The following is a 13,607-nucleotide window of genomic DNA, read 5'->3' as shown; positions in this document are numbered from 1 at the left end:
CAATATCAAGCAGACAAGTAATGAGAAAAAAGAAAAATAGCAATTAGGGGATGGATGTTTGATCCAATTCCAAACTCTCCAAACTAACATTACATAAAATTGTATGACAGACAGTAATAAGAATTTCTAATTAAATCTTGGGAGTTAAAGGGTTAATTGCAAAATTGAATAACAATCAATGGTTCGTGTTCTCCAACTGAGCAACAAATAAATTGTAAAAAATGTCAGTGGATACACATTTATCAATATATAAATGAGTGAATTAAATAATTATTCAAAATAAATTGATAGATATACCGGTATATATATATATATTGAAAGTGGGAATAAAAACAAAAATCACTCATCAATCCATCTAAGAACAGGTAAACAGCCAACCTGAAATAATGATTTGAGAGGTGATGAAGAGAAATGTAAGAGGTAATGAAGAAGAAAGGAAAAGCTAAAACAGCTACTCCTCTGGGTGCATGGCAAATGCATTACAGAGAGAAGTTAGTTGTCATTCACATTTGGGAGTTCAGTTTAGGAATATGCGTGGAAACAGCCATTTAACAACTGCATTGCTTGGTGGAGGCTGGGTGCCTGAGATATCCAAGAGCTTCCCCCATTGGCAGCCAGCTCCTAGATGGAGACTGCTCCCATATCTGGCAAATCCTGGCAACCCAGTCATGAAACCCCATGCAGAAAAGGGAAACAGGCACCTGTCACACTGAATAAAAAGTAGAAAGAGGGAGGGAAGGGGTGGGGAAAATTGCCTGTACAATGAGCTGCCACTCCAAACAATGATTAAAGTTCATGCTCAAAGCACAAGCAAGAACGCCTCAAATGCAGAGTACATGGAATTCCAACACACGTATATGCAAAAAACCCTTGACTACTATGGAATGCTGATGTTGTTAACTCTGCTTAATTGTATTTGATTGCATATAAGGTTCATAATAAGTGCAAATAGTATTTTGTAGGGTTGAAATTGGCATTAAAAACAAATTGAAACAGATTTGTCCTGAAAACTTTCATTTAATGGTACTGTATTATACAATCATTACAGTTAATCCCTTAAAGTAAGCTTTTAAAATTTAGCATAATTTGAGCACTTTTTCCACTTCAAAGGAAACCTATCACTTATTATATATAGCATACGTGCCCAGAAATTTCACTCCCATGACCTAATGAGAAAACTGGGAGGGCAATATGATTAATTTTTTGTCAGGGACTCCATCGCTTATTTTGTGGGTGTCACATAAACTTAAAGTCTTCCCTTTTCCTCCCTTTAAAGAACCAGGTTACACTAAATAATCTTCTAATTCTCTCATCAGAAGCCCACTTGCTTCTGTCAATTTTAACAAAAACTGTACATCCAATTCTAATTTGGAAGTTCCCTTTTGAGGGCCTGAAACATCTCAGCATATGGTTCTGATGTTATCACAAAAAGTTAAATTGTTCACAAACCTCAATCATTCTGTACAAAATGATAATTGCAATACTTTATACACTAAAAAAAAAAATGAGAAGTGTACAACTGGTGTCTCTTCAAAAGCCCCAGTCATCTTCACCAGAGAAAACAATAAAATAAATCAGAATTGTTACAAAGATGAAGACGTTTCCAGATGACACCAATGCCATAGCTCCCCATTTTATCTAGACATGGAAGAGAAACTCTAATAAGCAAAAAAACCAGAACTTTGAATTGAAAGGGTCCTGCAGAACCCTGATCAGTGTAACTTTGTTTAGTTTTTGGGAAAAATAAAGGTATTTCTAAAACCCTCAACTCTCTGCAAAAGGTAAATTAATTGGGTATTGGGACACTATAGTGGATCTAAAAAGAAATGGGGTGGGAGGGGAGGGGGGGCCAAGGCTAAACTTAGCAAGGGGGGTTGTGATGAACTAAAATCCCATCCAGGGGGAGTAGAAATACTCCATGTCTCTCCTGCTTTGGCAAGGGGAATAGGCTACCCAAAAGTAATAGCACATTATTTTGAAACTTCATAAGGGCTTAGACAACACAGTAAACCAAAGGTGAGTGAGCTTTAGGGATCTGACTGTTGGTAAAGCAGTCTGGAAGAATCAAACTTAAGGTTGTGAATTTCAGTATTTTCAATTACTTTGGCAATGACTTGAATCAAACCAAGAAAGACCATTGAAAATCAAATTAAATGAAGAAATCAGTTGCTGAATCTACTAACTGCAGACATTACCCAGCCTAAGAGCAATACAGCTGTTCAACTGTAATTAGAATACAGTATTATAAAATTCTACTCACAATTTCAGTATGTGCAAGAACTATTGGAAGACCTGAAGAGATATCAAAAGAAAATTTTCATAAGCCTTTTTACTTGAATAACTAAATGGAACTGAATACATGTAGATGTTTTTTATTTTCAAGTCTAAAGTATGTCCCACTTAGTGAGGTTTTTACAAATTACTTACAATTATAGCAACAAAATGAACTCACCAAACCCTGAGACAACAATTCCAGCAGTGAAAAACATTGCAATTTCTTTAACAACACTGAAATAATATAAAAAGACAGTTGATATGCAGTAGGAATTTTCTCAAACAACTACAACCATTCTCTGACTCTTTTCTGTGAGGGTCCCCTACAAGAGCCAAGAACAGATTGATAGGAGGACATGCCCAAATGAGCTGATCTATGCAAATAAGAGGTTGTCTTGGTACTTCAATGACTGTGAATGTGTGAAGATCATATATGTGAACTGCGGATAAAGAAGTGAATATGAAAGCAATCTTCACAGCAATGAACACTATTTACGCAGTAGTGAAAAATAAGGCCTGAAAAAATTCAGGCCTGTACAGGATTTGAACCCATACCATCTGCAATACCCATGCAGTGCTCTAAAAACTGAGCTGACAAGCCAACTGGAAGCTGGTCATGACGTAATGCTGGTTTGCACAAAACCTGTGAAACACTTCCTACAGTAAGTAGCATTGAACTTTATTACTACAAAGATTGCCTCATATTCATTTCTTAATCTGCAGTTCATATATGATTTTCACATATTTACAGTCATTGATTCATCATTTCACAGGTTTTCTTATGAATTAACATGATGACTAGCTCCTGATTGCTTGTTAGCTCTGTTGGTAGAGCACTGCACCTGTGTCACAAAGGTCATGGGTTCAAATCCCACAAAGGCCTGAATTTTTTCAGGCTTTATTTTCACTATTACTTAAGTAGTGTTCATTATTGTGAAGAAGGATTTCATATTCAAGTCTTGGTACTGTTGTGGGTCTAGTTACACGGTTTCTGCAGATAACCAGGTTTTTTGTTACTGATCACCCTTAATTCATTTCTATCCTCAAATGCACCCAACCCTCTTGAGCTTGACAGTGTTCTGCTTCTCAAGGCACAAGAAATTAACCCCTTCTTCTTGTAAAACACCTTTTCATCAATCTGATGGTTCAGTAGTTGGTTTATGCAAGTTTTCTGGGGCATTAGTTCCCAAAAGTACTTATGTAGTGTTGTTGTTTGTGTCTGTTCTTGTACTATTTTGACTTGCACTATTTTGACTGTGCAAGTTGCATGTGTTTTATTTGGTTACGCTTGTCTTGACCCATTGTTGTGAGTAGAAACTTAAGCCATCTTTCCTATCACAGAGCTTGAATGATATGACAAAATTTAACTGTGAAATATTGAAATAATTTCCAAACACAGTAAGAACCTGCTTTTAAAGACCTAAAATTTGAGAACCTGTCAGGCTAAAATTTCCCAGTTAAGCATCCTTCACATAAGAACCATTGTAGGGTACAATCTCAACACAGCTTGGTTCTCATTTTTTTTAGAAAATAGCATTTTTTTAAATACAAAACAGTAAATCATATGCGATACAAAAACTGTAACAAAAACTACCCAGAATACTGGCTGAGTTAAAAGACCATAACATTGTACTGATAATAGCTCCGTAGCCACACAACGTACCTAACTGTGTGAATAACTTAACCAAGCAAGGCACTATAGGGCTGGCATACAGCACTGTATTACACCCACATCCAAGAATACACTTGTTGTTTGTTTTTTGTTTTTTGTTTTTTTTTGTAAACAAGAATTAAGAACCTGATTAAGAACAGAAGTAGCCTAATTTCAAAGTAAACATTATTCATATCAAGAAATCATGGAGGCTAATTTGAAAAAATACTAACAAAGGTTCCTATCTGTGGGTTTCATATCGCAAGACAAACAAATTCAATCTGAGTATTGAATACTATCTCCAATTAACTGCAAAAAAGATGACAAATTTAATTGGCTGTAAAATGCAGTCATCCATTCTGCTGCTGAAATGATGTCTCCTTATTTATCTATTCATTTAAAATGTATCTATTTTTTGGTTCATAAGCAGTCGTGTTTCTTTCGCCATATGTTTATTTGCTCTCATAGTGTAGTTACTTACCTGGCAGCATTGGACGAAAAATCTTCACAAAATCTTTTGGCAATGACAGTTGGTATTGGGGCTAGGGCATAAAAAAACACTGCAAGGAGAACAGCAGTAATCTCATTATGAATAAAATAAAATTAACTGTCCCATCTTTAATTAAAAAGAAATTTCAGTTAGGGTGGTTAGGGTGCTGTAATTGTGATCTGGTAGTCCTGGGTTTAAGTCCTTGGTCTGCCTCCTGCCAGTTGGGATTTTCAAGCACTTCCTGTTAATTTGAATATTTGTTTCCCTATTTTAAAGTTCACATGGCAACCAGGTGAACAATCAGACATAGTTTGATGCTATTCTGGTTTAAAATTTAATGAATGTAACCAGGAAGTTACAATTCATAGACCCAATATTTTGACACTACTGTCTAGTACCTTCATCAAGGGTGATCTAAATGCTGTAACAAGAGGTCCTTTTATACACTCACTAATAAGCTGCCCTTTTCTCTGACGAGGTGTAAATAGGTGTCTGGAAGTAAGCCACCATCATCATGATTAAAAGGAGCATGGGTGAAGTTGATATGCCTGGCTTCCAAACAAAGGCATTGGTGGTAATGTCAATTAGTGGTGATAATTTTAGAATCATCCCACCCAATTGTATGTTTGGGTGGGCATGTGTGCTCCAACAAAGCTGAATTTTCTTTTTTGCAAAGAAGACCACTTTTTGATGCTCTTTCAAATGTGTACCAAACTGATGCTTGGTCTGTCCAATATACTTATGATCACAGTCATTGCGCGGAATAGAATAAATAGCATTGGTTCATTGTTCTTATGTGACAGGATCCTTAGGTTTGGCAAATCTTTAAATCAGAGTAGCATCAAACCATGTCTAATTATTTTCCTCTCTTTCATTTTTGCAAAATGCTATCAGTTGACTGCTCTTGGGTAATAGGGTAGAATTGATGTGCAGCTGTTCAGATACTAGTACTGTTCTGATATTGTGTGTCCCTTCACCCTAGTTTAACTACAGTGCTCTACTTTATAATTTCAAGAGTTTACTTACATACAAACAAAGGCCACCATACCCTGCAATGATGAAGGACAAACAAATAGTAGTTAACGATATCTAGCAATCCTTACAAGGAGAGGAAGACAATTTGTAAGGAGGATGCGTAATTCAAACACTTTGACCCAAGTCAATGAAAAGGGTTCGATTAAATAGCAAAACTGTATATTTTTAATTTACAAGTAATGTTCTAGAAACTTTCAACACCTCTTTACTCACCCGTATTCTTCCAAAGCACACCCAAGAACGACGAGTAGTACACCAATTGCCGCGGAAAAAGAAAGAGCGATGATCCTACCATGTAAGAGAAAAGATTTCGGTTCTGAATTTCACTGAGATTTTGAAATCAAAAGGAAACAACGACAAATTACGGCTCTTAATTTCAATGAATGTTTTAAATCAACAGGAAATACAACAAAGATTATAAATCTGCCACGATCGAAAGCAGCTCAATCTCAACAAAATGTCATACTTACGCTAAATTGTCATTCATGTGGAAGAGGAAGACATGAAACGAAAGAAAGGAAATTTAAGATATTTACAGATGAAGCAGGGTCTTTCTAACATGCCCATAAACATCACAAATAATAAAAGAAATCACAGAAATATCTCACAACATATTACCTGCGATGCCGCCCGCCATGTTTTTAGTTACCAGTTTTCATGTATTTCCGAAAATAGCTCACTGCTTAAATTCTTCTCCTCGTTCGTAGTCTCTATTTATAGAATTTTTCCTCAGAATTTTCTTTAATTGCAACCGTCGTTGTTCCACTGGTTTGTTTTTCTGAATATAACCTATTTTCCCCGAGTAAATTCCTCAGTATCCCACAAACATTCGGTTTTGCAAATATTTGATCAAACAAGAGCGGACGAAAGAAGGCTGGTAACTAATGTGGTCAGTTAACAAAAATGGCGGACAACATAAATGTTTGTGTACAAAATGCTCAATGTTGTTCAAGCAGTTAAAACTCTCCTAGCTGAATGCAAGGATAGTTCACGAAAAAAAAAATATGCTCCATAGATTTCACATATTATGTTACTGAAACTCGACGTCCTTTCTTCGACTACGATCAAAAGAAAGAAACCGTGGCCGACTTTGTCTTGGCTTGGCAAGGTGAGTTTGGAATGGAAAATAATCCAGACGCTGTTCTACTGTGCTGTACTCCTGTTGGAATTTTCCATACCATAGAAAACTTTAAGAGAAAAATTAAACCTTCTTAATGATTGGTTTAAATCTAAAACCATGCCTTTCATAAATATATATTTTTTACCGGCCAGGGCAGAATTCAGTATTACGAAATTGATATTGATCGAATCACATTGTAAACTTAAGAGAAGACAATAACAAAAGTAGCCATTAACATTGCTCTTTTGTGTCTGGATATATAACTGCAACTAGTCTGATAATTTTTTTGCTGTCTGTTGCAGGATGTTGGAGATCTGTACCTGTTTGACTCACGCCGCCTCAGTCAACTGTATTTGCCTTCAGGAAAAACAAGGAAAAAAATTCCTGCAATACAAAATTATCTGGATGATGTGCAAGGCTTCGGAATCTCAGCTAATGGTAAGAAATTTAAATAGATCATCCCAGACAGTCAAGAAGAACAAAGTTATGATGGGGATCAGGTGTAAACTAGATGTAATTTTTCAGATTCCTCTTGCCCCAGACCGCAACAAAAGTCAGGGTCTTACAGAACAGAGGAGAATGTGCTGCCTTTGCTTTGACATCTGAAAATGGTTAGATTTTCAATTCTTCTTGGATAAGTTCAGTAAGTTTAATTAATTGGCCCTGTCTCCTTCATGTATCTTCACTGTGCTGGTTACCAGGGGACTCTAAAGAACCCATGCAAGTTTTTGCAAAGAGTAGAGAACAAAGCTCCCAGTGTTGTAGTGTGGCCTTCATTCTAAAATTAGGGGCACTTGCAAAAAAATTATTTCATAAAAAGATTATGCACGTAAAGTGCTCAATGTACTCTTAGCTAAAGTCCCATAAAAAGTGTTGTGAATTAACTTAGAATACCCTCCTAGGAGGAGAGTCAATAAAAACTATTGCACTACACGTATTGTGATACAACTACTGTTCAAAGTTTATAAAAAAGATGGGCGCTTTGACCAACATTATATTTCGTGTTGTCTTGATTTGTTGTTTTGCAGGTTTTTTCGTGGCTGGAGCATTAAATTCAGGAAAAGTCTTTATCTGGAACAAAAAATCAGGAACAGTCAAGTTGACAGCTGTGTTGGACAAGATAAGAAATGTGCAGCCTGGAACAAGTGAGTGGAGAGAAATACCCACTTATTTGTCTTTTCACTTTCTATCAAAATATGTCTTCCTGAAGTGTTATATCTGTCAATTATCAACCTGATCAAGATCATCTTAATCTTTGTTAACCCTCTTCTGCCACTCCCTTTAGATTTGCTTTTAGACTGTAGACTGTATACAAATGCACACAACAATAATATGCCTATTCTTGAACAGACAACCTAAATATTTTTGATGATGACAAAATCTACTCAAATAATTTCCCTTCTTCAACCCTTTCACTTTCTGTAGTTCTCTTTAGAAATTCTTCTTACTGTATGTCTACAATTCTATGATGTTACTTTGGAGAATTTTGTCATGGATCAGTTACACACAATAATTCCCTGACTGATATTTTTCTTAATACTCATTACTTGTCTGCTTGATATTTAATTGAATGATATTGTAAAGAGAAATTTTGTCTTGGTCACTCAGGGAAGTTACAGGGTAATTGATATATTGTAAAGAAATTTTAATGCAGATGTTTTTTAAGTCTCGAAGATTGAGGGAATTTTATGGGTAACAAAGAGATTAGTTCTTTATTAAGAGAATTGGCATATATTATTGGATTCATGTCTTTTTTTCTTTGTGTATTTCTTGTGTGGTTATCTCAAAAAGTCATTGTAATTAATAAGTACTCTCTAATTTTCTCCCTGGCAATGTTTGACCAGAGATCTTGATTGCAATGTTCATAACCATTGTTCAAAATCTTGTGCATTATTATCACTCATTGTTGTGTTTCAGGACAAACCAGCCCTCGGCTGTACATTTCAGACTGTGGCAAAAAAGTTGTTGTTCTGTCTGGATTTCGTCACATTTTTCTTTGGGAAACACAGAACAACAATGATCTTGTGAACAGTACTGGTGGTAGGTACATGAATTAATATGAATGTTCATTTAATGTTACCATACATGAGTTTGATTTTATCTTAATTATCCTTACATGCAACCAGCAGTTGGAGACATCTTGCGAGGCACATGGCATCAGATTCAGTGTGGAGGTTATGTTCTTCCTCATGAAAAGGACAAAGAAACAGCAATTGATGGAGTCTTCTTTGTTGATCCAGTAAGTATCAGTCACATTTAAGACTGTTAAGGAAATCTTACTGGAATTATGTTTGATATATTGGTAGATAACTCAATGGCAGAAAACCACACAGATCTGAAAATGTGAAAGGCTGTTTATATATAATATGTATGGTAGAAATATTCTACAGTACTCAAGTACTAGATGTTTGCATGCAACATTATTTTCATGATAAGCTTTAATTCAACTTTTAATTGGTTTAACAGTGGAAACCACTGATGGAGTGAACACAGAACATAAATTTTCAAACTTCCCTCATGTTTTTTGGTAAACCTGTATGCTATATATTGCAGAGGGGTTTAACATAAGGCCAAAGGAAAAAATCAGTCTTCTTGAGTTCAGTAAAGATTTTAAATCAAAGACCTTCCAATTAAACCATCTGTATTACATTTAAGCCTACATGTACAGGCTATGCTGATGCATAATACATGTTCATATCATTAAAAGCCAACACTCTAACTTGATGATCTCTCGTCCTTATTGTCCTAAGTGATTTTTACCCTGTGTTGGGAAGGATGCATAAGATTTTAGTATTAAAAAACTTTTTTTAATGTGTTAAAGTACTAGCCTCTCAGCCAAACATGAAAGGAATTTGGAGAATTCCAGAAGGTTATGCAAATCCAAGATGCAAATGAGAGTTTGCATAATTTTGAAGATTTCTCCCAGCTTAATATCATAAGGTTATTTCTCTTAATGATATTAAATGCTTTATAAAAACTTTCTATTGAAACTATACAAACATTAAAAAAATCTCCATCATGTTGAACCATCATGTACTCTCACTGGAACACACTTCAGTTTGCATAACCATGTTTACCTTCTCTTACATGGACACACCTGAGGTAAGTGCATGCAGTTTAATTGTTTTTCTTTGATTCTGTTTTAGGTTTGTGGTACATCCTTTTCATTATCCTGGGTTTTCAACTTGGGTGACAGAATCCATGTCACAACACTTCACCTGCTATGGCAAGGAAAAGGCTACACCTTTCAGGAGGGAGTCTCCAACCCTCAGATTGAAGAAGGTATGTCGTTGATCAGAGATTATCCAAATTTCTCTTATTAGCTGTAAGTGAGTAAGAGCATCAGTTCTCTTTCTGGGTACGGTGCTATTTTTTAAAAAGTAAATGTGGTCCAATTATACACAAAGATATTTAGATTCCTGAAGGGGGAGAAGTTATGCATGGGTTAAGTATATTTTCTTAGAATGTAACACAGCCACCTGAGCACAGTTATATAAAGAGTGGATGATGCTATTCAACAGATAAATTGCTCTCTGGTGAATAAGTCACCGTCCTCACAGGTGGACTTTAATCAATGAATTTGCCAAAAAAAGGGCCACAAAATTCAGGCTTTGGGGGGATTGGAACCTGTGCCTCCCTGATCAAGGTTGTCATGAGAAGTCTGTAGGTTGTCAGACCAGTTGCACTGGCTGCTTTGTGAATTATGATCAAAGATGCAAATAAATCATTTTGGAAGTGATTCTAACATCATTAATCAATGTCTGGCTTAAATGAGTTACTCAAATATGTCTCAGGATGCAGGAAATGCAGGGGAACATGCCCATAGGCCCCCTAGAAGGGCTTGTTGCTTTGCCATGCAAGCACAATTAAATTTAGCACCTACTCTATTCAGATGATACAACTCTATTAAATTTTCTGAGGACAACCCAGCCTGACACTAGTTAGGCTCTATTACCAACTGAGTTATGAAGCCTTGTATTGGGAGGGAGAGAAATTCATCAGGGTTCTTTATTCTTTCCACAATTCACCTGAGAGGATCTTTTTATTACTCATTATTATTGGCACACCAAATTATTTTTTATTTCATTTATTTCTTAAAATTTAGTAGGTGATAATAACTCTTGCAGGTCAAGATCCCCCCTTCTCTGCCACATGGCAAACCTTCAAACACTCCTTGTGCAATCTGACACCTGCTGAAAGAGTCATAAAGAGCAGAAAGGCCTACATAGCCAGAATATCTCCAGATGGCCAAGTCATGGTGTTGGCCATGAATCAGAAGTTTGCTGCACACAACAGAGTCATGTTTTACTCATTGTCACAGACTGCCGTGGCTGTGATTGCTGACTTGAAGGACTGTGGAGCCAAAAAGAATGTTAATGGCCATTCACCTGTTGGGAAGTAAGTTTTGAAATTGGATTTCAATTTGTATTAGGAAAAAAGTATTGCCTATCAAACAAATACCACAATTAGACTATGTTTAAAGTAGGTTTCACATAAATATGGGTAGTGAGCATGTGTTATGGTTGCATTGTGTGATTTTAGGGTGAGAGATCTCTGTAGGGGCTTAAACTACCACAAACTAACCTTTACAGCAGCCCAACCTGACAAAACATTTCTTTCATTTTTTTAATTTCCATAGTTTAATGTTACCTTGAATGAATCTTTTGAGTGGAGGGTAATTTAATATTGTTAACTTAGTTGATAATTAACAAATAGATTCCAAGTTGCCGTGCATCTGTTCAGTAATAGATCACAGAGGACGTCAAAATGTGGTAAGAACAAAAAAGTAGCACACGAGGCGCAGCCGAGTGTCTCACTGATGTTCTTACCACATTTTGACATCCTCTGTGATCTATTACTGAACAGACGCATGGCAACTTGGAATCTATTTGTTTTATATGATAAAGAATTAAAAAAAAGTTTTAATGATGATGTCATCTATACATCTGTCCTCCAATAGATCATAAGTGAGAACTAATCAGAATGCGTGCATAACTGAGCTTAATATATAACATAAATTGGCCAATTTACGTTATCAACTCAGTTGATAATACTAAATTACCCTGTTTTACTCTCCCACTGACAGTCAGCACTACAGTTTCTTCTATAAGAAACTTACCCCTTTTATTGAGTGGAGGGTATAATTGAATGGTCAGCAATGGAAAATAACCCTACATTTCAATTTTCAGATCTTGGTGGATTGCAGACATGGCTTGGACCAGAGATAGCCTTCTGGTGCTCTGTATCACGCGCCGTGGCTCTGTAGCTGTTTTAAGTAAGCTTGGAGAACCTCTAGAGATTTGTACAGAAGGTTGTTCTTTGCATACAGGTCCTTCTCTGTTTCTTCCTCTCCACCCCAAGATAACATTTCAGTAAGTGCACCTCTGTGTTTGTCTATTTGGAGTAGTTATTAAGTCTTCTTAAATTCATCATCCTTTTTTCCTCCTAAATTGGCATTGATACCAATCCAAAAGAGGAAACAAGTTAAGTGCCTTCATGCACGGAAAACAAGGGCTTAACGTCATTCGCTTAATTTTAGAATTTGATTGATCGAGAGACTGGCCTGATTGTGTGGGCCACTCCTAGAGCAAGCGGATGAAAAGTCATTGCAATTTGGAATTATTTCGACAGTCACTTGAAAATTATCTGATTTCTGTATTAGTTAGTTGTACAACCATAAAACTACATTTATGCAGCTCACCTCCCAGAGACAAATTTTTCCTTATGCAGGAAGTCCGCAAATGGTTTTCATTCAGACTCCTCAGAGTCCTGTACTTCAGAAAAGGATCCTCTCTCCCAGAGGTTCTCTGTGTCTGTCCATCCTCACCTGCCTGTTGTTTTGAGCTCCGATGGTTACCTGGTAACAGTGATGCAGCTGCCGTCTCTCGCCAGTTACCATGGCATTATGACAAGCTTCATGAGAGACATCACAAGGTGTGTACAAGTGCAAATTACGTAAGGATCTTCGCATAATAACAGCGATGAAATAAATTGCAGGAAAGAGCCTGAAAATATTCAGACTTTGACGGGGTTTAAACCTGTTCTCATTTTATTTTCTTCAGTGTTTTTCATCTTATTAGTATTATTATTATTCGATAACTAAGTTTAAAATTAAATTTTATAAAGGGCGTAAGTATAAAGGGTAAGTTTGTAAAGAAACTGCGGTGCTGCGTCGTTGGGAGAGTATAACTGGGTAATTTAGTATTATCAACTGAGTTTAAAGCGCAGATTGGCCACCGAAAAGAGTTTCAAAGCTGACGTCTCGAGTGCTAGCCCTTCGTCAGAGCGAATGGCTGAAGTCTTTCACGTCTTTCGCTTTGACGAAGGGCTAACGCACGGAACGCCAGCTTTGAAACTCTGCCGTGGCCAATTTACGTTATCAACTCAGTTAATAATACTAAATTACCCTGAGGTTAAAATTTGCCAACTTTCTTCATCTCTCTCACGTCTCAGACTAGTTCCAGACCTTGATGTAGAGCTTCAACCGGGCACTTTGTCCCGCGTGTCATCTGTGAGTAGAATCAGCATTCTGCAATCAGAAGTGAACGCAACCCGTGGAATGGCTTCTACAGAGCTTTTATCAGATGCTCCAAGTGAAAATAATTCGTCTGGGTCATCTTCTGTTGTCCCAGGTCAGTACCTGACTGCGAGTGTAAATTGGAGGGCGTGTTTTGAATATTGTGATCAATACCCTTTCCATGAAGACATGTAAAGAGAGACTTATGACTTATTCATAGCAGCAAAACCTTTTTAGATAAACAAGGTTGACTTGTTTAAAAACCAGAACACTGAGAAACTGAATTTTCAGATTTGAATATCACTAACTAGCGTTTTTATTGAGTTGAATTTGAAGCCGAAAAACATTAGTTTCACAAACTTCTGTGAGCCCTTTACACCCAAACATCAGTATGCAAACCCCATCTACTTTTTTCTCTACATTTCCTAAGGTACTGACAAGATTTTTTTTAATAATTAAGAGCTTCTTTAGCCAGTAATCTTTTCCCTCCTTCTCGTGACCTTAATGTTTGATTCAGGGG

At 36.5% G+C, this 13,607-nt stretch overlaps 2 protein-coding genes across 3 annotated transcripts in view; one reads left to right on the top strand and one right to left on the bottom strand.

Annotated features, from left to right (window-relative positions):
* Positions 1-997: 997 nt before the first annotated feature.
* Positions 998-5,952, bottom strand: LOC131777821 (leptin receptor gene-related protein). The gene is made up of 7 exons (XM_059094171.2): positions 5,921-5,952; positions 5,664-5,738; positions 5,442-5,464; positions 4,407-4,485; positions 2,453-2,508; positions 2,261-2,292; positions 998-1,638 (listed from the first exon to the last, which is right to left on the bottom strand). Exons 1-7 carry the CDS (start codon positions 5,935-5,937, stop codon positions 1,531-1,533), a joined length of 390 nt encoding a protein of 129 aa, XP_058950154.1. The 5' UTR covers positions 5,938-5,952; the 3' UTR covers positions 998-1,530.
* Positions 5,953-6,355: 403 nt separating this feature from the next.
* The window catches only part of LOC131777811 (uncharacterized), a 30,016-nt gene continuing 22,764 nt past the window's right edge, over positions 6,356-13,607 (top strand). Inside the window, exons 1-10 of one of the 2 annotated variants that reach the window (XM_059094153.2) lie at positions 6,356-6,558; positions 6,873-7,008; positions 7,599-7,715; positions 8,488-8,610; positions 8,700-8,809; positions 9,717-9,852; positions 10,698-10,968; positions 11,760-11,942; positions 12,301-12,504; positions 13,024-13,202. In XM_059094153.2, coding sequence (XP_058950136.2) covers positions 6,478-6,558; positions 6,873-7,008; positions 7,599-7,715; positions 8,488-8,610; positions 8,700-8,809; positions 9,717-9,852; positions 10,698-10,968; positions 11,760-11,942; positions 12,301-12,504; positions 13,024-13,202 — 1,540 coding nt within the window. In that variant the 5' untranslated portion in view covers positions 6,356-6,477. Of the gene's footprint in view, positions 6,559-6,872; positions 7,009-7,598; positions 7,716-8,487; positions 8,611-8,696; positions 8,810-9,716; positions 9,853-10,697; positions 10,969-11,759; positions 11,943-12,300; positions 12,505-13,023; positions 13,203-13,607 lie in introns of both variants that reach the window. The other variant, XM_059094152.2, reaches the window with a different exon arrangement.

The sequence above is a fragment of the Pocillopora verrucosa genome, chromosome 12 (assembly GCF_036669915.1).
Source record: "Pocillopora verrucosa isolate sample1 chromosome 12, ASM3666991v2, whole genome shotgun sequence".
In the NCBI taxonomy this organism is placed as follows: Eukaryota; Metazoa; Cnidaria; class Anthozoa; order Scleractinia; family Pocilloporidae; genus Pocillopora; species Pocillopora verrucosa.
The sequence above is the reverse complement of the archived record's forward strand: the minus strand, read 5'-3'. Positions and strand labels throughout refer to the sequence as shown.

Bases quoted from the DNA above. Each gene is read 5' to 3' on its own strand.
- LOC131777821 (XM_059094171.2), bottom strand. The intron at 2,509-4,406 runs GTAAGTAACTAC...ATATTATTTCAG, and splicing joins TTTTCGTCCAATGCTGCCAG to TGTTGTTAAAGAAATTGCAA. The intron at 1,639-2,260 runs GTGAGTAGAATT...TTCCATGTCTAG, and splicing joins TTCTTGCACATACTGAAATT to ATAAAATGGGGAGCTATGGC.